This window comes from Trachinotus anak, unplaced genomic scaffold, assembly GCF_046630095.1.
Source record: "Trachinotus anak isolate AG129_WGS33_773 ecotype Australia unplaced genomic scaffold, CSIRO_AGI_Tana_v1 ptg000031l, whole genome shotgun sequence".
NCBI lineage: Eukaryota > Metazoa > Chordata > Actinopteri > Carangiformes > Carangidae > Trachinotus > Trachinotus anak.
Window position 1 is genome coordinate 6,309,664 of NW_027273882.1, and position 25,745 is coordinate 6,335,408.

Here is a 25,745-nt window from a genome sequence, read left to right on the forward strand (position 1 = left end):
CCTTTTACGAGGCTACCAAAGCGCTCTGGGCCATTTGAAGCCATTTTATGTTCCTCTTTGGTCTGGTAATGAGGCTGCTGCTGATGGAGGCAGAGAAAGAGCTGTCGCCAGGCGCCTGCCGCGCTCTGTGTGTGTCTGTGTAACGGGGTTGTCGGTGCTTATGTATGTGTGCATGTGTGTCTATGCTTCCTTAGGCGAATTGTGTGTTTCACTTTTGAAGGAACCGGCATACTTGTGTGTGCTTTGCTAAGTGTGTATTAAGTTGTCTTTCATCTCTTATTGACACCAGAAGGTAAAGACGGACACCTAAACACACACACACTTTGTGATGGCGCCCGTCAGTCTCTGCCCCTAATCCTCCCTTAAAGGACAATTCTGCTTTATTACAAGTTGGGTCTTATTTTGATAGTTTTGTCGTCCTGTCCTCACCGAGTTAAAAGGAACACGGTGACGCTTCCAAAAAGCAGAAACATGATGATCAGAAACAAACCTCCAGCTTAGACAAACTTATTTATTGTAAGAGTAAATGAAGTGGAGTGAAATGATGACCCAAACTCTCTGTTGTAAACATCCATCACAAATCAAAGGCCCAGTTCCTGCTTCAACTTTGACCTGTCATACTTACTGTAGTTGTGCTTATTGTTGGTAGCCCTCTGTTCTTTGTCATGTCATCCCTTCTACTTCTAGTTTGCTTAAACTAGTGTTAAACTGTCCGATTACATCACAGTCTGCTTAACGTAAATTTTGTCATTAGACAGTGTGCGCAAAGCTCTGTACAGCCTTGGCTGTTTGGCTGCTACTAAAGGGGAGTGTGAAAAAGGAGCCCATAGGTCGTCTGTGTAGCAGGTTATTATAACCCATAGTTAGGGTTTGTTGTTAGGCAACATCTAGGGGCCGTAGTGATTATGACAGGAGCAAAGGGAAAGAGTAATGATGTAGTTAATAGAGTGACAAAGTCCAGGTCAGGAGGAGGTTGTGGTGGATGGATGGGTCAACGAAACACAGGAACATGACACAGCAGAGCGGTGTTCGATTCCCATGTGAAAGTAGTAGTTTATGTTATTTCTATTATCCATGACCGTTCAACAAAGTTAACCATGTTGTTATTATTGTAACCATGACAACAAAGATTGTCTAATGTTGAGGAAGTACTTATTTTAACCCAAATCACCATCTTTTCCTAAATCTAACAAAGTAGTTTTAGTGCCTAAACTTCAGCAAGCCATGATTGTTTACTACTGTAACCATGGCGACAAAGGTATGCTGCTCTCAGTATAGTCAGCATGTTTACTGTTGCAACCATGTACACCTGCCTCTAGAGGTGCTATCTCAGCTCGTATCGGAGGGTTGAAGGAAATGACCTCTACGGTTTTTGAGGTTGGAACCGACTGTGCATGTACTCTTCCAAGGGACTTTAATCAGACTAGAAAGAAGTAGTCTATAATACTACTATTACTACTAATAATAATAATAACAATAACAACAACTGTGTGTCCATGTACACGTCCACAGGCTCACAAGCTCAGTTTTAGCTGTAAAATGTATGACTTAAAACCTAAAACTAGATGCTGTCGTTGTAAAATGAAGACCGTGTAAATGTGTGGTCTTGCATCTCATTTATCCAGGAAGTAAGTAGTAGTTAAAAAATAGTAAAATAGAAATTTGACATTTGCAGAGCAGCCACCGTGTGTTTCTTATCTTACAACATACAAACTTATGTTTACATTCAACAGGGACCCACTCTTAGAAATATTGTTCCTTAACCCTGCTAGTGGTCAAGAACTCCACAGGGTACCTTTAAGTCATCCAGGACCTCGCCAAACCACAAAGAGACAATCTAAATCCTGGTCTGCCTTTGCCAGCTGAGAACAAGATATTTTCCCAGTAAAATCCAACCAGACACTGAGTGTTGGGAACAGCAAATGGAAAAGCTTTAATGAACTGAACATTGGTTGAAATGCCACAGTGTTATTTCACATGTCAGCCATTAGTTTATATGAAAATACTGCAGAATATTACTTTAACTGTGAGTCACATCCACAAGCCCTAAATATGGGTCAACTGTAACAGCTTCTCTCCCTGTGAATAATAAACATGTTGTTCCAGTAATGACAGTGAATTATAGCGCGCTGCCTGGTATTGAGTCATCACATTAATTATAGCTCATCAGCTACTGTCACCACAGCGACACCCTGATAAAGACATACAGGGGAAAACATGCTAGCTGGGGAAAGAGAAGTGAAATGTATTTAAATTATTTTACAGTCATTTGCATTTTGAACACTTGAGCTGACACAGAATGACTCCTCTCACTGATTGCAGTTATTCTCAGTCTCTCTGAAATTCAAATAGGCTTAATGTGTGTGAATGATTAGCTGTTTTTTTTTTTTTTTGTTGTTGTTTTGTTTTTTTTCTTTTGCAAAAATAAAATTGAAAGCATGGAAACAGTAAAGTGACAGTAATGACATGGAAATTTAGGCTGCTACCTGGTGCTGGATGATTAGATTAATTATAGCTGAATATTAGTGATAGATCTGCCTCCGTCACGGCCGACGCTTTCTGCTGTTAAAGGGCTCAGTGGCCACCAAGAGCCGCACCAAGCTGCATTCAGGACTTTCAGTCCAGTTCTTCCACACTACACTGGGAAAACCATTTCTTGATGGAGCTGGCTTTGTGCACACGGGTGTATTGTTGAAACAGGAAACACAAACTGCTGAGAGGAACTCTGTTGTCTAAAATGTCATTGTATGCTTTAGCATTAATATTCAACTTAACTGGAACTCAAAAAACAGACCCACACCAAAAGTACAATAATTTATGCAGATATGGATGTCCATATACTTTTGGCCACATACTGTATTTTGCAATCTGCACGTCAGCTGATTCAATACATTTTCTTAAATTTAACCTCTTTTCCCTTATTTCCTGTCACCTGTCTACTGTCCTTTGAATAAAAGTTAAAGTCTGTTAAAAAATGAACTGAAGCATCTGTCCACATACATTTGGCATGTTGTGTTCTGTAGCAGAGAACCAGAGTGGAGAAAAAGGTGAATAAGAAAAGAGAAATGTGCAAAGACAGAAAAAGAAACTGAAGTGAAGAAAAGAAAGAGTCAAATAAAAGAGTAAAGATGACATTAAAGGGAGGATTAATAAGTGGAAAAAAGGGGAAGACTAGAAGAAGGGTTATGCAGCAGAGGGAGGTAAAGAAGTGGGAAGTGGGTGGGAGGAAGAAATATTTGAAGGAGAGAAGGGATAGAAGAAAAAGGCAAAAAGGTAAAAAAAAAAAAAAGGACAAGAGGCGAAGGAAAAGGGAGAGAAAGAGGGTGGAAATGGCAGGGGTGGGGGTGGGGGGGATGTGACTGGGCACAATCCTCAGCCCTCTTCACCTCCTTTGAACCACATGCCATCCACGATAACCGAATTCCTGCTTTTTCACTCGGCTGATCGCTGCGATGACTTGCTGACATTCTCTCAAACACATTCCCTCTGTGTGTGTGTGTGTGTGTAGGGCTCACCCCCTCCCTCTGAAAGCCTGTGAATATACAGTACATGTGGGCCGGAGCTGGGCTCAGGATTACATTTCAAATGTCCAAAGTACTTGAGGAGTGTTTGAGTCTTGGCTGCCGTTCACGCACAGTTGGTCAGACAGACTGTCCCTGAAATAAAACATCAGTTTGTTTGATTCCTGTGAGCCGCCGACCTGCGTCCCACCACAACCCACAACATCTGATTGATTGGAAATCTGCAGGATATCAAGAACTTATGAGGGAAACTTTCTATGAGGCAAATTGCCAAGGATTCAAATAGATTATCATGTTTCTAGACTGGCAGTCAATTACTGGTTTGCCCTGCCTCTCATCCAGTGCATGCTGGGATACATTCCAAATTACTGGAAACCTAAACAGGATTGATGCATGACCACATAAGTGTTTATCACTTTGACTAGAAAAAGTAGAGCCAGAATTTCGTTGTGTGAGATTACCAGCCTGTAAGGTTAGAAACTGTACCCAGCGTTAACTGAATATAAACTTGTGAGCTCATATAGATCAACATGAAAAACTTTGGCACCTCATACAATTATATCAACAAATGTGTGGATGTGTATTTTGCAAATTAAATTTTAATACATCTTTACAATTATTAATCAGGATTTTTAGTCTTGATGATTCAGGGATAAAAGCTGTCTTTGTACTCTTTCAGTTCTTGTTCTAAAATAAAAAAAACACAATAATCTTGACTGGTTCCAAACTACATTTCTGACCTTTTGTAATCTAGTCCAAGAATCAGCGTAGAAATGATCAGTAAGTGCAGAATGTCAGCTTCAGAGAATCAAACATTTCAGTCAGGATCAAATAGAAGTATCCTGCCATTTATAAATACATTAAAATCCACCAACTAACCTCAAATATCTGTTTAATTTTGTAAAGACAGTTCACTGCTGCATCACCCTCCAAACCTGTGCCTGAATACATTAAAAATAAATGTCTGTGCATTAAATTTATTCTGTGAATACGCCGCGTCTCTTGCTGTCTCAAAATTAAAACCATGTTCCCTGGTCATTTCAAGTAAGTAACATCAGTTTTTAATCTTCCCTCCCCTCCACAAAGGTGTCTCCCCATCCAGCAACAGGCCACCCACTGCCAGCTGTGACTCCCTTGAACAGGGCTGCCCAGGTAGGAAAAATAAACAAACCACTGTGGACACCGAATTTGGAACTGGTGGTAAAAAGAACATTCACTACCTCATAATTTCGGTGACATTTTCTTCTTCTTTCTCTTTGTGACAATTTAAGACGTATAATCATGTTTCAGTTTCTTCCAATTAATTGTCTCCTCTAACCAATAATCAGTAATCACAAGTAAAGAGACTTGTATACAGTTAAATACGTTAAAACCACTTTTACATCAAAAAGGTTATTTCAATGACCTTACCTCGAGTATGATGCAACTTAGATGTCTGTGGTCACTGTTGTTGGTTTAGTTGGCGCTTATTACAAACTCCTATGGTATAATTTATCTTCTTGCATCATCAGAGCTACATGGACCAGTATGGGGACAGTAGGTCATGCTGCAGTTTCAACTAGTCCTCCTACCTGAACAGCCGTTTTTTTCAACCCTCTAATATGACCCATAGGAGTGTCTCCTAAAATAGCAGCCCTATGGTGGCAGGCGTCCTGGACCTCAGTTGTCATAAAATGCGGACTGTACTGAGACTCATAATGGTTCCAGACAACTAAAGGACAGTCTCTGCTGTTTACTGAAGCGCATGTCTTTATTTATTAAAAGCTTTCTCACCAGCCTAATCAAATCAATCTAAGCAGGCAACTGCACCAGTTTCTTTGAAACAAGTCAAATGTGTTTGGTGTGAAAAGCACCCTAAAGAACATTTTACTTTTAAAACTGATCTAGCCTGGTTTTAATCAAGCTGTCTGAATGTTTTTTGATTGGAAATTATGTTACTTTTTTAACAGATTGTTGAAAAACTTGTTCAGACCCTCAGACTTTCTGCCAAACTTACAGACTTTGCAAAATTATCCTTTCTTACACTTATTCTTCATTCGTCTGCCATCAGTACTGCAGACTGTCACATATTTATTGAACGCATCAGTTTTTTCCCCAATTCTGTTGTCTGTCAAACATAACTACCAATCCTTGCACCCTCTGGCAGGTTGGGGATTGAGCTCAGTGCACCACCTGTTAATCAAGGATTATTTCAAATATACTGTACTATAGGTCTTCTTCCATTATGTAGTGTTTAGGAATTCCATGACTAAGCCAAACAGAATCTTTGAGGTAGTTTTGGTGTAAAGCATTACTCAAAGCACCTTTACCTCCAGTAGTGCATTGTTGTTGTGACGTGACACCACAGGGAAATAACCCCTGGCAATGTTTATACCTTGAATTATCCACTGGAGTACACATGTTGTGATACCCCTGACCTACTGCCAGGAACGATAGGTAAGTTTTTCCTTGATGACCACATACAACAGAAGCCCTGAACCTATTCAAGCCTCTGAAATATTGTCAAACTACTCTGAAGGAGTAAAAGGGTTGATGGTCCTGGTCTGAATAGAAAAAGAAATGAGGATGTTGGAGGAGGCAAAAAGCAAACTGTAAGAAGCTAAGAGACAGGACTGAGAAGAGGAATGATGTACTGCTTCTTTCTGTTTTATATAATTCTAAGTTACAAGTTATCATTGATTGGTTGAACAAAAGAAGCAATCGGAAGACGTCATCTTGGGCTCTGGGAACTTGCAACACTTATTTTTTCATTCTTTTTTGGACATTTTATAAACTGTAGATTGATTGACTTGATGGGAATAACAGGTTAGTCAATAGACAGGTTTCCATCCAAATGTGGTGAAAGTTTTGACATAATTTCCAGGAAATTGGCAAAAGAAAATGCAAAAGTTTCCATCCACTACTGTTGTTTAAATATTAAGTTGATTTGTTGATGAATATGAAAAGTTGGAGCTCTGGTCAAAGCTCAAATGAAAACCATGTGGAAAACCTGATGGAAATCTGACATTTCTGTTGGTTTCATGTATTGATGTGGAACCACACTTAAAAATGAGAAAGAACAAAAGTTTTGTGTTGAAGTTTTTTCTCTTGGGGTCTAAGAATAGAAAATGACATGTTTTTTCAGATTGTACACTTTTGGGCTCTACGAATAAAATTCACTTGGCTTGAGAGGAGGACAAAGGAGAAGAGAAGGAAAAATGGAAAAGAGTGAGTGAAGTCAAACAAGGACAGGAATCTCAATCAAGTTGGTCCAAATGAAGAAATTCATGAAAAGGACACAGACGCTCCACTCTACCTAATGAGCTACCCCTCTCCATCAGTTTAAGTGCCTGCAAATGAGATAAAAACGTGAAAAACATTGTAAACATTTACCCTCTGCTCCTCACTGTCACCAAACAATGTGGAAAAGAATCTCCTCAGGAATGCTCTGTTAATGACATTTTCCTTAAATGACCCATCTACGTTCCTGAGAAAAGATACGTGAAGGAACTCGAGTTTTGAAAAAAGAAAAGAACACTCTAGGGTGCTGTTCAGCTGCAGCAACGAGACCCTTACCACCAAGCCAAAACCATTAAAACCAGAGTACTGTCTATGCACAGATCATGGCCTAAAGAAAATATCTGACTGCAGCCAGTCACCTTTGTTCCAGGAAGTCACATGATCTGGAGTTTAGCAGGACTCTGTGAGAACAGTAGCTGGGGCCAGCTGGTGACGTGACCCAACCCCACTCCCTAAATGTCAGTTCTCACACTATCCTGTGCTATGGATGCCGCAAAGGGACAGTTTTCTAGAGGTCAGTTTTTGTGGGGTTGTGCTCATGAGAGGAATGGAGTCTACCCATTTAAGCTACAGCTTGTGTTGTCAAATATTTATGACTACAGCAGACCAGGCAGGTCATCAGGCCATGGATGAGCACAAACACGGGTTCAACATTAAATCCTTGAACTAGGTGGGTTTGTAGAGTGCAAGGTTGGGCATATAACAGCACCCCTGGAGCAGATAGGAAGTCAGTGTCCTGGTCCTTTGATTGAATACCACTCTGTGTAGCTATTGATCACCAGGACACCTCAAACCCCAGTGAGAAGAGGTTTGCTTCAGCCTTCACCAAGGTGGAACCATCTAGGAAAGGAGAGAATGGGCTCAAGTGGACAAAGTCAAACAGAACTACCAATCACATGAGATGTGAGAGGTTTGAGGTATTTCTCTATTGTTGTGACAAATTGGTATGACTTGACTTCTACATAGCTATGAAGCACATAAATGACAGTTTTCCTCTACTTCTGCTTATGAGTTCTACTGGAACAGGTCGCTGTGGTTAATTAACATAAAAGTATAATTATTTATGGCCTGCCCTCTGTTGACATGCCCTGTATAGACCAAAGAACATTATCAAGCCTGATTCAGATCTGTAAATTCAAGTTTGATTATGTTTTTTTAGTTGTAGAAACTCACTGATGGGCAGTTCAGACTGTCTTGGTCAAATTATGCAATTTAATCATCAAAAGTAATTCAGTAAAACATCTTTGTTCACGGACACCTAATTAATAAGTGTAACTGCAACATTCACCTCAAGTCTACACCATTCTTGCTCTCAATAACAAGTCTTGGCCACCAGCAGCGCATGCATGTGGGTCAGGAAAAAAAGGTCTCAGACTCTTTGTTTCTCTTTATTTCTGCATAATTACAAGTGATCTTAATGTGGCAGGTCAAAATGTATCAGGTGATCATCATCACATCCCATTACCCTAACTCTGCTGGTTATCTTTTTGACCTTTTTAGCTTGCCATTACTTGCCACAAGTATGTTTGGATTGGCGTAAGGACAGTAAAAATCTGGCCCCTAGTTTTGACATTCCTCAAACCCTGTAATGCCCAGAAGCAATGCCTTAAATGTATGGACATGACCTCTTGACATTGCAATTGCTGATACAGAAAATCTTGCAATTCTTGCAATTCAGACTGAAGTGAATTTTAGGGGCAGAGAACTTTCACACAAAATGTGAAGATTGTCAGTCATCCAGGTCATAAGATTTCCAGAAATGCTAAGTCACAGCCAAGTGGACTTGCTGTTAAATTATTGAAGATCTCTCTCACCCAAAAACCTTGGAATGAGTCTCACATGAAGTTTCACATTTGGCTGAACAACCCATGTGTGACCTCAAAGACTCCAAAGGTGTGAACGTCCCTACAGAGGTTCTGCTGATGCCTTCTTATTTTTCGACAACTCAAAATGATTATATGATTATAAAGTTGGTCAAACAAGGGTTAAACATAGTTTGCACAGACAATATAATACTATGTCTATTAAGTCTGGGTTTAATCACCTTTAATAACCATATTTGCTTCCATGTGCCATGCCAAGTCAAATATATATCTGAGCTGGTGACATGAATGCAGCATTAGATGCCTACAGCAAGTCCAGTTGCCAACCTGCAGCAACACATTTCCACTGTATACCCCAACCTTGTACTGTTCAAGGTTCAGCACTGAAAATGGTCTTTTGTGATGCAGCTTCACAAGCATTCATCATCCTATGAATCTTTTTCTCTCTCTCATCCCGACCCCTTGTCACTACCACCAGCCGCTTCCTCTCCCACCACCTCATCCACTGATTCCACTAACACCATCCATGCTACTAATGCCAACACCCACGGTAAGCAACCCTCATCTTGGCCCTCCACCTTCTCTTGCAGCCTCCTCTTAAGAGCCTTCCTTCTTTTTTCATCTTTAGCTTCTTACATATCCTTTCTCTCTAATATCACCACCTTCTCCTCTTTGCCATTCCTTGTTTTTTTACTGTACATCACCTTTTTGGTCTCTTATTTCACTTATATCACACTCTTCCTCCCTGTACCCTTTTTTAGTGGTCATTTATGTTGTTCAGCCACTGTGCTGCTCATTCTTGATGCTTTTACCATTTATCTCTTGATTTTTGTCAATAGGAACCACGGCCAAAGATCTCATTTTAGTACCCCTCTCTTTCTCTTTTGTCTCATCTCCTATAAATGTAACATAAGTTTGGGGGCTCATCTAAGATCCAAAAGGAAGGCTTATTTTCAAGGATGCCATTTACAGTTCATCACCAAAAAACAATACCCCTGATGGTTTTTTGAAAAGGCTTCCCTCATGAAAATCAGAACCCTCTGATGCTGTACCATGTTTAACCTTTCAATAACCTATAAAAAGTAGCTTGGAGCTATTTCACTTTAAAGTAAAACCTTCGATTATTCATTTAATTCCTCTATTATTCATTATCTACCTGGGGAATGGCTGAGCTAATTCTGTTCTGATGAATTGATCCAGATGAATGTTTTCACCTCAGAAGGACTGAGACTACATAAATATTATCTACCACTGCATTAAAGAAAATGGGTTCATCATATCTTTTCAGTAGTTAATTAACCTTAATGTTCCTTGGAAAAGTGACATAAATGAGGTTGTTGTAGTGAAAATCAGCTCTTGTTCTTTGATTGGGGTAAAAGGGACTTTTTTTTCTCTAACAATAAACAGCGGTAATTTTGGTGGAACTTTAACTGAAGTGGGAAATCCCCTTTACCTGGTACATGGTATGATTTTTTTTTTTTTTTACACAAGCATGTGGGAGGTAGAGCATAGAAGAAGTTGTCAAAGTTTATCAGTGCTGGAAAACATCAAGATTTGCACACAAATGGAGCATTGGTTGTATCTGATCAGCACCAGGCAGCATTAACACCATGTTGTTTTCCATCTGTGGGTCCGCTCGTTCTGCTGTACCCTTTGATTTGTCATCTCCAGTCCTACCTACCACAACTCCATCTCCATCCACCATTCCTACCACTAGCATGCCTCTAACCCCAACCATCAGCACCACCACTACCAGCACAACCAGCTCCTCCTCTTCTGGTAAGGCTTCATCTGCTTCACTGCTTTGTTATTTGACATGAGCATCACTAAACTTTTCGTGCAAAAAAACACAAAAAAGTAAACACCAAATGTTTCCCCTCCCCCTAAACTGATGTGAATTTCAGGGTAGAATGGTGCTGCCAATTTAGTGACTATCACTGCATTTAGTAACTTTTCAGACTCCTTTGGCAACTATTCTTTAAAAAGCACCTAGCGACAAATTTAGCAATTTTTTTTGGACAAACCTTTCCATAGAAGAGAGTCTTTCTAGGCAAACATGTGCAGCTGTGGGGGCTCCAGGCTTTCTGTCCCGGTTATGAAGTCCTAACCAACAAGTGAGCCAGCTAACCTTTACTCTGCCTAGAGACAACAAAGAAAAGAAAAATCTGATTGGATAACTCTATATGCATTGTTTTTGAACAGTAACCTTTTCATATCTGAAGCAAATTTGATAGAAAATGAGGCTAAAATTAGAATTAGAACAGAAAAAATAGAAAATGAAAGAGATAAATTATAACTAGAAGGTCCTGATGGTTCTTCACTGGTAATCAGTGATGTCTACCACTATCATCACCATCACCACCAGCCCGGCTACCACTGCATCTCCTGCCACTAACACTGCATGTGGGAGGTCTTATCCATGAGCATATTAAAAGTCTTGAGAGTTTGGAAAATATCATGGCTTGCACACAAATGGAGCATTGGTTGTATCTGATCAGCACTGGGCAGCATTAACATCATTTTGTTTTCCATCTGTGGTTACACTCATTCTGCTGTATCCTTTGATTTGACATCTCCAGTCCTCCCTACCACTCCATCTCCATCCACCACCCCTACCATTAGCATGCCTCTAACCCCAACAATCAGCACCACCACCAGCAGCACAACCAGCTTCTCTTCCTCTGGTAAGGCTTCATCTGAGTCGCTGCTTTGTTGTTTGTCACAAGCATCATTAGACTTTTCATGCAAAAAAAACCCACAAAAAAGTAAATACCAAATGTTTCCCCTCCACCTAAACTATAGTGAGTTTAGGATGGAACAGTGCTGCCAACTTACCAACTTTGTTGCTATATATAGTGACCTTTTTACAAAAGGCACCCATGACAGCAATGTTGAATTTTTTAAATATTATTCTGGCACATTTATCTCAGTTTGACATCACTTAATAATGTTAACAGATTTATCACGAGGAGATGCAAAGTTATTTCTGACAACGTGTCCCTGGTTTCAGACAGATGCAGACAAAAGTAGCTTCTGATTGACCCTATGAACTGAGTGTGTCAAAAACAGAAAACTTTAAATCAAACTGACACATTGGCTCCAATATGCTTTTGGGAAACCCAGTTTGTGCACCAAGTGTCAAAAGGTTTTTCTTTGATCAACAGTTTTCTCTGAATCAAGAAAGACTTTTGAGATTGGTCCTGCAACCAAACAAGGCCAAGAGCTTGTCTCACTAATGCAGTGTGTTTGTGTGTTTTGTGTTGCTGACGTGCTGACTTATTGTGCTAATCAGTTATGCCTACCACTACCATCACCATCACCACCAGCCCTGCTACCGCTGCATCTCCTGCCACTAATGCTTCTTCAGTCAGCAGTACAACATATGGTAAGGTAGCTAACAATATTTAAATATTATTACTAACTAACCTTGAGATTCTGATTTTATCCTATTCTGTTACCAGTAACTTTACCATTCTGTCACCAGTAACTTTAATCATTTTGTTCATCAAAGTGGTCACACAAATACTGAAATACTGCCACTTTTCAAGCTAGTTTCCAGTTAGCTTTTCACAGTTAGTCTGAGGCTAGCGGAAGAGAAGCTACTGCTTTGTTTTCTGATTAGTTGTTTCTTTCATGTGTCTTCCTAAAAACATGATACAATGTTTTTTTGTTTAATATGTGTTTATCACCACAATGGACAGTAATTGAAAATTTTCATTTAACAATTTAACAATTTATTTAGCAAAGACAAAACATGTTTCAACAGCTAAAGTTTCTATGAGGTTTTGATTGGATGCAAGTTACTAAGATAATGTTTGCGTCACATGGGGTTACTATTATTAAGAGTCTGTGACGTGTCAAGTTGTAGTTATAACTAAGAATCTTTAAATGCTTCAGTATCCAATTTGGATAATAGGAATGCCTCACTTTAGCCAAAGCTGTTCCAGGTAATTACCCCAGATGTAATGGACATAATGTCATATAGTCAATACACAGTATAATTTATCCCTCACACATCCTTTTACCTGTGAATTTTTCCCATTATTACCTTCAATGCTACATGATGCAAATGTAAAGCCTTTGAGCATAATGTTTGTTTTATCTCAATTTATATAATGATGCATTCAAATCTGGCATACATATAGACAGAAAACCCAAATATCATGTTTTAGACATGTTGCAAAGGCTAAATGAAAGAAGCCATATAATTTGAGGGAGAATTTCATGAAATAATAGCTAACCTGAAGATGGCAGAACGTAAGCTCTCAACTAGTAATTATCATAATTACCAGCCCCGTGATCATTGTCTACATAATTATAAACATCATGTTATTATCATTAATATGAGTGAATTTAAACTATGTGGCTGATGCAAATTGGTTTATATATGATCTCGTGTTTTGTCCTGTGTTTATAACTGCAAGCCTGTATACATATTTATACGTGTCAGTATTTAATCTAAAATACATTTAGTGGTAGAGAAAGGCTTGTGAAATGACATTTAAAACACACACTACAACTCCCAGTGTAAGTCAGTACCACTGAACTTTCTGCCATAAATTAATTAAAGATGATAGAGGATGGGTACGACAGGCACTTCATGTGAATTCAAGGTGTGTTTGTGTCTATCATAAAAGATGAGGGAAGTTTATTATTGTAAAGTGAATGCACATTCTTGTGTGTGTACAGCTGTTTTAAAGAACATCACCTTGTAGTGAATAGAAGTCACCACAGAAAGGAAGTGCTTGACGTCTTCACTCACAGTCTCTCCTCTAGACAATGGGTTACAGGTCAATGACAGTGTGACTATTAATACATCTTATCTTCTCGCTTTACTGACACTCTCTGCAGTGGTACTGTCTGCAGTGTGACGTGCTACATTATAATGAGCATGCATTTTCAAGGTCATTGGCATCATAAGCAATAATAGATATATTTTTTCAGTAACTGAGGGAGAAGGGAGTGGAAGGATGTATTTTTCATTTCTGACCAAAATACAAAGCTGTGTGATTAAAGATGATGTGCACAGCATCAAAAAAAAATCAAGAAATCAATTTTTTAAAAATGAAGAAAAGTGAATTTTGATACATTGTAATTGCCATAAGAAAAGAAGAAAAGCCTCAGTCTATATTTTGTCTTTTTTGGACTGTTTTTGCAAAGATTTGCACAAAAAATATGATATAAGAAATAATATCAGACTGGTTTGTTACACTTCTCCAGTTGTAAATGTTCAAACTAAGGTGTGAGCAGCTCTTCAACATATGGGCTCTTATTGTCTCTAAGACTTCCTCTTCCCCTTCAAAACCAGTGTACAATAAGCAATATGAAACAAGGGGGTTACTGTCACACGGTTTATGGGAAATTAAGTGTTCATATTGCCACACATGGAATAAAAAAAGTAAATAAAAAGTTATACATAAGGCATCAGCTAACCCAAATTCAGTTCATTACCACTGAAAATGATATTTTAAATGACAAACAAATCAAAACCACAGAACAATGTATAAAGACAAATGTGTGATTTTTTTTCTCTATATTATTATATTTTATATTATACCAAACCTACATTTGTATTTTATATTATAACTAAAAGGACCTAAATGTTTTTTTGGTTGATGCCACCAATTTGCTGCATAGTTAACTGGTTGTTGTCCCCAAAATGTGATGAATACAAGTAAGGGAACCCAAGTTTATCTATATAGCAAATTTCAACAGCAAGGAAATTCAGAGTGCTTTACATAAACATAAAATGCATCAAGACAATACAGAAAGATCTGAGACTTGACGTGATACAATTCACTTTCGTGGTCATTAAATCCCTAACATGCTCTTAGGGTGATAGTAGGCTGATTTTTGAACTTTTTTAATGTGGCTGTTAAAACTCAGGTCTGAGTCTATAATTACAGCAATTTCTGGCTTGGTGTGTGATTTTTAACTTAACTAATTGAAGGTAAGGGCGATTTTTTATGGGATTATAGTTCCCCTGATATGGTTATGCAAATTGGTGTTTCATCTGCATAATTATGTTAACATATTTTGTTGTTTTCCATAAAATGAGCTAGTGGGAGCATGTAGATGTTGAACAGAAGAGGCCCCAGAAAGGAGCCTTCGGGAACTCCGCTTGTCATTTTTGTCCGCTCAAGTGTATAATTACATATAGACCCAAAGTAGTCCCTGTACTCTCAGTGGGGTTTAAAACAGTTTAGTACTGTCCCAGAAAGTCCCACCAAAGTAAAAACAAACACACATATGACTCAAAAACAAAAAATCGACAAAGAATTTACCATTTCATTTCAGGTGTTAGCTATGACAATCGCCTGCTCACAGACTGGTGTTTATTTACCTACAGCAAGTGTCTATTAAGCTGACATGATACTCTGTGATTGTTTACTTCCCCTGTAGCCCAACAGACAACCAGCAGCACAGCAACTGTTTCATCTGCTACCACTAACAACCCAGCTACTAACCCCACAACGCATGGTAAGAGCATCAGTACTGGAGTGAAGCCACTGCTGTGACAGACTAGCTTTACATACAGAATGCGTAACGCTTTTGTGATTGCATGCATTTTAGTCTGGGTGTCATACACACTGGTAGGCACAGAAAACAGAAAGGATCTGACATTGTACCAGTTACTGTTTAGAGGATGGAGGGGATTAAATCCTGCAGGTGTGAAATTAAATTAAATTCAGTATGTTTATTATATCAATACTATAGCTATAAATGCTTCGGCTGTGACCATTGATATTTTTTATTATTGATTAATACATAGACTTTTTTTTTCAAAAAATGTCAAAGAATGTCATATAAGGGAAACTTCGATCTGTGAAGCAAAACCGTATTTAGTCTCTTTTGATGTCAGCAAAACATAGTAGCATGAAGTACTTAGAACTTTTACTGTTTCTGACATGAATATTTCTGTCACCTGAGTGAAAAATAATCAGTTCTTCCATTGGTAAGAGGTAATAGGAGCTTTCTCATTTACTTTGAACCGATCTCTCTGTAGACATATATATATATTTATATTTGTGTGTGTGTGTGTGTGTGTGTGTGATTAATAACATATTATATATGTAGTGACTTAATTTCAATTAACAGATCTTACTAGTACTACTACTACTCACTACTGCACTCTAAGAATGCAATCATTCATTCTTACTCCTTTTCATCGTGTCTTATTTTGCGTCCTCCTCCTCCTCCTTCTTGGTTCTCCTGTTTGTTTCTCCTACAAATGGCTCTAGGAACAACTGCTCTGGTGCTGTTAGTAACTACTAACCAACCAACCACTAACATAGCTGTTACTACTGCTTCCTCTGGTGGTAAGACACTCTTGCATGACTAGTTAACCAACCAAGGTCTGTATGATACATTTTTTTGTGGTCATTCCTATGTTGTTATCTACCCCCCTAATATCTCATTAGAAAAAAAATCTATGTTATCATAGTTTTTAAAGTTTAATTTATCTTGGAAAGATATGTGTATGGCCAACAGTATTTCACAGTTAGCTTTCTAACCGAAGAGTTTCTCTGCTGCTAATGGAACTAGTGATCCTCTTATGATTATATTAACAGATATTAAATCATATTTTGTTAAATGTATCATAGTTTATTTGATCTCTCCATTGCCTTGATGTGTTATCTTTCCAGTTTAATTGAATTGTGTTTGGGTTGTTTGTGTCATGATTATTAGTACTTCCTGAAATAGCTGCTTCCCCTGATTCCCCTGTTGTGTTACTACCAATTTAATCCATACAGCAACCTAATCTAGTCATATAAATACCTTTCTGGTTTGGTTTCTACTCATACGGTGCATACATTTGCATGATCATTTATTGTTTTAGCATGTATTCCATTACTCGTCCTTTCTCATCGTTTTCTAGTCGTGCAGTTTATCTTTCCTCTGATAAGCAAAGAAAAATGACAAATATATCATAATCCAGATAAAATTTTCTTATATTAACACTAAGGAATTTTGAAATAATGGTGTCAGGTGCTTCTTAATCTCCATTGTGTGTACTGTTTTTTGATTGAAAAAGATTTTTATAACTTTTATTTATCATCTGTAACCTGCTTTTTCACTATAATGGCATCTGGTATGATGTCCTGGCAACAGCAAAGGAGGCTACTGTGAAATCTCCAGCCAAAGCTTCTGCTCCTGATGCTGCTGTAGTTACTCGTCAGCAGCCTGAACACCTCGCTTCCGAGTCCAAGTCATCTGCTGCTGGTCCAGCTGCTTGCCACAGAAGAGTGAGGCATGTTTTTGGATTAACAGCTGCTGGATCTGTTCTTTCTCAAACTCCTGGATCTCCTCCTCCTCCAGCCACATTAAGCAGACAAACCAGGCTTGCTTTTGTTTCCATCCCCCATGGAGGAGCCTCTCATCGTACTTCCCTTGCATCCAGCCAGTCAAGTTCCTCAGCCCAAGCCCCTAGGCTCTCACCTCCAGCTCTTGGTCACCCAGCTGCATCTGAATCATCTCACTCCAAACCTTCAGCTTCCTTTTCTAGGCCCTCAGGCCATCGTAGCTCTAAGACCTCCCTGGGGTTCATCTCCACCCCTTTGATCTGGCAGGGAAGAAAGAGACCAACTGGAGGAAGACGTCCAGCTGCCACCAGAGCATCACCCAAGCAGGCAGTTCACATCACAAAACCTTCTGTACCGCCAGCCGTCAAAGTTAAAACCACAACCAGACCTACGGACACTACACAAACAAACAGATTCAAGCACACAACTGGGTACACACGTGCACCTGGGATAAAAAATGCAACACAAAGTTTTGGATATGTGACATATGCAACTGGTCACTTACATGCATCAGCTCAACCTACATCAAGACCAGAATTTTCACACCAAACTATCTCCAACAATGAATTTCCTACAATCACTCTAGACTCAGAAGTCCCTACAGAATCTGGGGTTTCATCATCATCAACTCCACAGCAGGAGTCATCTCCATGGCAGCATACAAGTGATGCCTCGGACACAAAGGAATTGTCCTCAGAGTTGGGAGCAGCACCCCTGGCATCATCATCATCATTGTTGTTGTTGTCATCATCAACGGCACTGAGCAACAGAAAGAACAAGTCTGTAATGCCCCAGTTGGCACTGCTGAGCATAAGTGGTCATAAAAACCAAACGGTTCCTATGGGTAACTTGACAGATCCACTGGAACCGCTGGGTGATGAATATGTATCAGGAACTGAGTCAGTTGTATATGATTTGATGGATCTCACAGAGGAGGGTGGTGCCTTTAGTTTGCATGATTTTGATGCTGCCCTCTCCTTGGATGAACTGGCCACCAACCCTTTGCCCTTTATTGTCCCTAATGCCAGAAATGAACAGTCATTCAACAGATCAGACCATCAGGTTGGTTTGCTTCCTGTCACACACCCCTTAATTGCTTCTAAGGGAGGAAGTGATCATGAACATTTAATTGCCCAGATACATTCCCATGATGACTCAGACAACCTATCAAGTGCCATCACAGTGGGCAGTGAACTTTCTCAGATCCCTTCACAAGACAAATTGATGCTAGAACCGGGTATTTTCATGAACAGGTCTCAGATTCCTACAGCGACTTTTTCTCTGACTTTGGTTTCAAAAAACACTAGTTCAACCAGACAGAGGCCAGAGGAAAGTCTATACTCACAAGCTGCCCCTCAACAATTGGAAACACTGACTTTTCAACCAACACCATCTCTCCATATTCCCTCTCTTTCATCCCTTCTCTCCACACAATCAACACCTTCTTTAACCACAGCACACCTTAACTCCTCTGCTTTACTTGCAGGGGAGATTTTCCCCGAACAGATCCTTTCTTCTTCAGTGCCACAGATGGAGGACATAGCACAGATATCATATTTCTCACTTTCTTTAAACCCACAGGACAGTGTGTATGAAACAAACATTGCTAGAAATGATGTCGAACTTGCAGCAGCTAAAAGTAAGCTGAAAAACAATTTATATACAAGTACGGACATATTTAGACAGATACATTCATCAGTGCACTTCACTCTCCATAGACCTTCACTTTTCTCCCCTCTTCCTCCTGTCTTTCCAAAAACTTCTGTTACTAACTCTTTTGGATACCCTATTGATCTTCATCTCTACCCTCTACCCTTTTCATCTCCCCTCCTACATCTCACCCCTGCCTCTCCTTCTCTGCCTTTTCTGCCAGCATCTACTTCCTTCACCTCCTCCCATACCATCACTCTACCTGCTCCATCGTCTTTTTCCCCCATCACCATTGCTTTACAAATTACAACATCCTCTCTCCTTTGCTCCTCTCACTCCCTCACTCTTCTCTCATCCTCTCCTCCCATCTGGTTCACTACCATTCCTCCTCCACTCTTGGCTGCTTCTCAGCGGCCCCCACTCTTCCTACCCTCTTCTTCCCAGCAGGCTGAGGGAAGGCTTTTAGAAACCGGTGGTGTTATTGAATCTGCTCACGTTCCAGAGTCAGATGGAGTTACCAGGAACTCTCAGCCTTCTTTGTTGTCATTTCTGTCTCTGTCCTCGAACCTTCAAAGGGACTTTGTAGTGACAACGCTTGACACAGCATCCTCCTTGACACTTCCACTCCTTTCTAAAGCCCCAACTGAATCTCAAATGCCAGTTGTTGATGGTGCATTGCTCCCTGAATACCACTTACTTTCTGATGAAAGTTCCTTTAGCAGTATATCAGAATCTTTCAGAGGCTGTTTGCCCTCCTCAGAGAGTAATCAGCTCCTTAATGCCCAATCAGGCCCATTAGCCCATTTTGTTAATCCAACTCCCTCTGAATTATCTGTGGGGAATTTGGAATCCAGTTCTGTGACACCCACACCAGATTTACCCCCTCAAATGCAGACAGCTCTGTCACAGTTGGAGTTGCTTCAGGCTCAGTTCGATTCGTCAGTGGTTTTATTGCCTTCCTCTCATGCAGCCAGTCTGTCATTTAGGCATTCTGATCAGAGAGATTTGAGCGACGTATATACTCTGCCAGTCGAGTCACATCCACAGGGTCAATCTAACATTGGCTTTACATCCCTGCCAACAGCTGGCATTTGGGCCTCTGAGCACACCCCGGCTCTGCTCCAGGCAAATCTTGGTAGAAGGCAAGGTTTGCACTCTGCTTCTTTGTCTGCTGCTTCTTCTTCATCTTCAAATCCCCTTTTAGCTTGCAGTCCCCTTTTACATCGCCATGACAACCTGTTCCTCACTGTATCTCCAGAGACTCATCCTGTTGCCACAGTGATGCAAGTTGCTAAGGTGACAGAACAGATGGTCGGAGAGGATACTCCAGTGAGTACTTCCTCATTCTCCCCTAATCTTGTAGTTGAGAATTCTCTTCTCATGGCTCAAGCATCTTCATCTAGGTCACAAGACAGCCTTACTTCAAGCCTGACCTTTAACAGACATCCACTGAGACTACAGAATACAATCTCTCATTTACACACCAATAACCAGGTGAACACAAACACCACCGCTGGTTCACAAACTAACTCTAGGGGCTCACAGGCACTCACTGGCTATGATGATGCATTTAATCACCCCATTCCCCCTTTGTCAAATCCATCTGTCATGGCATTGACCCAGATGCTGGCACTCCACAGCACCCTGAGTACACAGTCTGGCACTGCGACCCCCCAGCACACTTCAGGGCTGGATTATACATACTACTCAGGCTTGGCACAAACTAACACTGAACACCCTGGCGATCTAATCCACACACATAGCTCAGCACACACACAGATGCTCACACACTTGGGCACTCAGGCACAATCTAACAAGTTTTTAGATGCAAGTGAGAAACTACACATAAGTCAGAGTTCAGGGCAGGATACACAAAATACAGAAGCACATGCTGATGTTGGGGGGCTGCAGCAGCAATCATCCCACGTTGTTTCCTTCGCCCTTACTCCCTATCTACTTTTACCCTCTACTGTGCCTTCTCTCTCTCTTGCAGCAACCCTCACGCCTCCTTTACCCTCTCTTCACCTTTCTCCTGTCTTTTCTGCAATTCCTCACTCCACATCGGTCTCCTCCCCTCCCCTGTCATCTTCTCTCTCTCCTCTCCTCCCTAGCTGGGTGCCATTGCCAGCAGTGTCTGCCAGCATGGCAGAGGCTGAAATTGGCTCCTTGTTGCCCACTCTGGTGACTGCTGGCTTCCACCAACACATGACAACCCAATCCCCCCTGGATAACCATTTGCAGCCCCTCCAAAGATCCACCACATATCCTGTCAGCCAGTCAACAGAGTCAGTCCAACAGGTCACCACAGTCAGCCAATCACTTCCTATTGACCAAGCCTCCAGAGCCCCAGAGCTTGTTAACAACCCACAGACAGTGAGTTCTTCCACATTTGTTGATGGTGTGGTATTCTCACTTGAGGCCTCAAATACTCAAACTACAACTGGGATACAGTCACATCTCTCTGCAGTATTTGACTCTGCAAATATTGTTCCAAAATTCCATACTGTGGATCGACATGCCTCTGCTTCAGCAGTTAGCACTAACAACGTTACTCTGGGTGTGATGTTAAATGCTGTAACAGGCCTTCAACCTAATGAAAGTCTGAATGCAGAAGTTTCCCTAAACATGAAATTGTTTCCTGTTGAAATGCAAACTACATCTCCCCACCCCACCTCTGAAGCCAGTTATCTGTCTAGCTATGCACTATTACGACAACCCACTGGTGCTCAAATTATTCAACCTCACACTTCTGACTTATACGTCCCATCTTCCACCCCAGCAACCAGATCCCCCACTGGCTCCTCTATCAATGCCCCAGATCAAGGCTTCATTTCTAGGTTTGCAGAGTTCCCACCTCCTCTGAATGACAATCTCACTGCAAGCACAGCAGGCTTTAAATACATCTCCAAGTCAAATGCATCCACTGTTATAACACTCAAAGACTCTGCCTCAGTGCCAACTGAAATGACAAACACCACAAAGGATAAAAATGCTGCAACCTTGATAGAAAATGGAAATATGGAAGCATCTCAGGGGAATGTGACAGGTGACAATCCAACAACAAATCTCAGTGTGACTGCAGGTACACCAGCAAAGGCAAATTTGACCCTTTCAAAGCCTGGTTTGAACTCAAGTCCATGTGTGTCGAATCACAGTGGGAATTATAGTTCAGGAGTATTTGTGAACGGGGCCATGAACACAAATCACAGTGGCGGTGATGCCAAAGATGTCCACCCTTCTGCTACACAACCTGCAATCATCAGTGCTAACCATTTTGTAACCACAAAAAACTTCTCTCCGAAAGCACCACTGAAAGCAGTCAGTGCATCAGCTAGCAGTGGTGGCAGCAGTGGCCTTTTAGTTCGTCCTATCCATGGATCCCCAACTGCGGATTTAACTGCCAAGCCCACGTTGCCATGCCAATGTAAACAGCGCTTTCATTTTACATGTCTGTGTGGACTGTCACCGGGGAACAGTATGTTATGGAGTAACAAAAACTGTAGATGTAGAGAATAATAAAATTAAATTAAAAAACAGTAATGACAGAAGCATGCACTGTAATTTTTTTCAAAATAGTAGCTTGTATTAAGTCTTAAAGGCTTTACTTATTTAAAACAGGTATTTATTTAACAGAGTGACATATGCTTCTAGAATGCAAAATACACTATATTGCCAAAAGTATATTTCTTGCTATGGGCACTGTAGTTCCCACAAAGGGAAATATCAATGCTACAACATACAATTACATTTTTGACAATAGTGCATTTTCGATTATTATGTAACAGTTTGTCCATTGTTCAGCATTGACAGTGTCCCTGTGAACAAAGCCAGCTCCATAAAGAAAGCCCTTTCCCAGTTAGGTGTGGAAGAATATTACTGATCTGAAGGCCTTATCACCCAGCATTAGTGTTGGACCTTACTAATGCTCTTGTGCCTGAATAGTAGTAGTAGTAGTGGAGTAAATCCCTGCAGCCAGTAGCCACAAATCCTGTGGAAAGGCCTTCCCTTAAGAGTTGAAGCCGTTGTAGCAGCACATGGCTTTAATATTCAAGTGCCCACAGACTTCTGGCCATATAGTGTGTGTTATACTTTGACTCAAAACAAAACTCTTGAAGCTTGTTTAGAAGCTATGGATAATGGTAACGAAAAAAAACAGGAAGATTTTAAGACTGAATACATGATTAAATTACTTCTTAAGGTGGTTGGGTTTTGCAGTGTAGTAGCTGAATAGCTGTTTTTAATCAGTTGTTAGACTTTTCTTTTTTGGCCCGTATCGTAGTGGTACATGTACATAGCTGTCGATCAGGTGAATGGGTTGGATCCTTCAGGTATCGGAGGCTGGTGATTGGTTTGTGGTGATTCTAGTCTGTGTGTCAGGTATTAAAATCGAATCTAGGTGTCCTGTCAGACTGTAGCATCTACCCTGGTACTTGTAGTTCAAACACAGAGATTGTGGTGCGCTATTCTTGGTTTGCCTCATTTTCACTTTTCTTTATTTTATACCTCCTAGTTTACTTCTCTTTTTCTTGTATCTGTAAATCACTATCAAAGACTTCACACTACCTCTGCCTCATATTTCCCCTCATTTCTTTTATCCACAAATCTATATCCACTCTTGACTTCTTTCTTTCCCTGTTTCTATCTGAGTTTTTTAATCCGTCCATCTTCTTGGTTGGGACATCCTGCTCTGCTGCTTTTTACTCCCCTACAATAAACAACAGACAGCTCATCTCTGATATACAGATATACCGTTCCCTAAACCTCAGAAAAACATATTCCTGAAGGTCTGCAGCTTGCAGGGTCTCCCACCAGAACTGATGGAGTAGAATTCCTCCAAACTGTGTGGTAGCATTTACTAACAATTTCAGATACTGGACAGACACCTAGTGGCCAAAGTGAAGCATAGCAGGAGAGCAGAGAAGACCCTAAAAAAGACCCTAAAAATGCATTGCCTTACAAAAGAGCTTCTGTGTGGGACATTTAAATGAGACAAGTAATGACTCTTGTCTCATTGTGTGTCTTCTGTGGGAGAACTCACACTTTAGACATTTAAATGAAGAATTTAAGGGTAACTATCTTATTAAAACTCAACACAACTAATTAGACTCAAACTAAAATAAATGTTTTAGGACCTTGTTTCTATTTTCTGTATAAAAAGTTGCAGATAATCTTAAATTGTTTGCTTGTTAAATAATGGAGGTTAGAATCAGTTATGTTTTCTAAATTTTTTTGCTAAACATGTAATTTTTTTGGAATTTTCTAATATGTATGAGAGGTAAATGTGTAAGGTGTCAGACTGCAGGCACACAGAAGTGTTGAAAGTGTAAAATCCTCTAAAAGACACAGTGGATAGACGGCTGCAGGCAGCAGAAACGTATTCTCCTGCAGCTTTTTATGATTCCCCGACACATTCGAAATGATCCCATTCACCAAGAAAAGAAGTCATAATGACTGCATGCCCTGCCCTCCTCTCTGCTGTTGTTATCTGCCAGGCAGCACATTCCTCCTCATCATTTGACACTGTAAGATTGGATTTTTTGACATAACTTGATTAGCTTCAACCACTCGATTCATCTCCTGCTATGTGGCACAGGCACAAAAAAATGCTCCATTATATGTGTGAAATAGTCTGTGGCAGATTGAGACTGAAGTATTATTTTTTACTTCTCTCTTCCTTTCCTCTCACCTTCATTTGCAGAGAAGTTCTTCTACCGTATGTCTTTTGTGCTGAACGCCACAGGCACAGCACCGGCCCAGAGTGATCTAGAGCGAGCTGTGGACCTCTGGGTAAGAGGAGTCCAGCTTTATGTAGCCAGAAATTTACAATAGCTGTATAAGTTGTGTAAGTTCAACCTGCAGTGGGTAGGAGACAAGGTGTTCAATTTTAGAGAAGGTAAAAAGTACCTGCTGCTGTTTTAACTCACTAGGGGCCCCTTAAGGTTGAAATGAAGATTGGGCCCCTACCGACCCCTTGTTAGGACTAGTAAGGTATAATTTATATATTAAGGAGTATGCACAAAGTCGATTTCAACCGAGGCAAACAAGACAGGTGATCATCAGAATTTGTTTTTCAGTGCAAATTTACTAACTAATTGAAAAATATTCAGCCACAATAAATCTCTGGTCTTTGGGGCCCCTGAGGGTCTGGAGCCCCGGTCAGTCACCAGCTTTGTGCAGTTGCTAATCAAGCTGTGTTCAAGCTGAAAACAGCAGCAAATTTTTCAGTCCTTTAAAAGATTTATCAGCGATTTACAAACTCATTGACTATGGATTTTGAGAAGGAACAGGTGTCATTAAACCAGCTGATTCATCAGAAAAAGGAAGTAATTAGTTGACAAATTGTTGGTCATAGCAACAGGAGAATTTAATTGGGTGAAGATACATGGATCATCACATGGAGCTGATCAGACCGGGTGTCCAGTTCACATCTGCAGCTCTGGAAAAGACACAAGCAAACATTTGTTTCATTGGTTAAGTGATTGATTAGATTTGTTTTCTTCTTACAGCTGAATCAGACATTACAGAACTGGACCCCCGCAGTCTACATGCACAGCATCAGGTAATTCAGAAAAACATTGATCAGCTGGAGACGAAAAAGTGCATGAAGGAGGTTTTTGTACCGGCGTGTAAGCCTGGGTTGAAATCTCTTTTGCAAATAATTTTCACAGCTGTTCTCACCTCTTGAACTTTTCCTTTCTTCAGTCTCCGGATTGAAGATCACCAGACAAGGTAACCTGCAGGGTTTATGTCATTTTGTGTGAGTTATGTTGAGGTTGTTGCGACTCCCAGACGTGAAGTCTTTTTGGTTGGTTTCTGTCTCAAAGTGCTGCATGATTCAGATTGTTGTCTGTTGTAATTCTTTCATATCTTTAAGGCTGCACGTTCAGCTGCTTATTTCAAGTTTGCTCTATATCCAGTTATCCAGGTCTGGCCCTGCTGGTTTATAATTATAACGCCAATGAGAGTCTGGGTGAAGCTGCGCTGTCTGCCAGGCTGCACAACAAAGTGGGACTGATGGGTACTGGACTGCAAATCACCATCAAGGATGTCAAATTAGTTGGTATGGAACTATACAATCAATTCAGAGGAAGAGGAATTTTGCTGGTGGCAAAATTCATATTATGTCTATGGCTTCATGTGCAAATGACTTTCATGTTTTAAACCAGTGG

General features: G+C 40.3%; 1 protein-coding gene across 8 annotated transcripts in view; it reads left to right on the top strand.

The window, feature by feature from the left end:
- adgrg6 (adhesion G protein-coupled receptor G6) overlaps positions 1-25,745 on the top strand; it is a 105,381-nt gene that overhangs the window by 44,255 nt on the left and 35,381 nt on the right. For 5 of the 8 annotated variants that reach the window (XM_071467422.1, XM_071467420.1, XM_071467421.1 and 2 more), the window contains 11 exons: positions 4,608-4,673; positions 9,102-9,173; positions 10,295-10,402; positions 11,203-11,307; positions 11,916-12,008; positions 15,026-15,103; positions 15,865-15,942; positions 24,275-24,363; positions 25,083-25,135; positions 25,279-25,305; positions 25,494-25,636. In XM_071467422.1, the coding sequence (XP_071323523.1) occupies positions 4,608-4,673; positions 9,102-9,173; positions 10,295-10,402; positions 11,203-11,307; positions 11,916-12,008; positions 15,026-15,103; positions 15,865-15,942; positions 24,275-24,363; positions 25,083-25,135; positions 25,279-25,305; positions 25,494-25,636 (912 nt within the window). The remainder of the gene's footprint in view (positions 1-4,607; positions 4,674-9,101; positions 9,174-10,294; positions 10,403-11,202; positions 11,308-11,915; positions 12,009-15,025; positions 15,104-15,864; positions 15,943-24,274; positions 24,364-25,082; positions 25,136-25,278; positions 25,306-25,493; positions 25,637-25,745) is intronic. The other 3 variants (XM_071467424.1, XM_071467425.1, XM_071467419.1) reach the window with 2 other exon arrangements.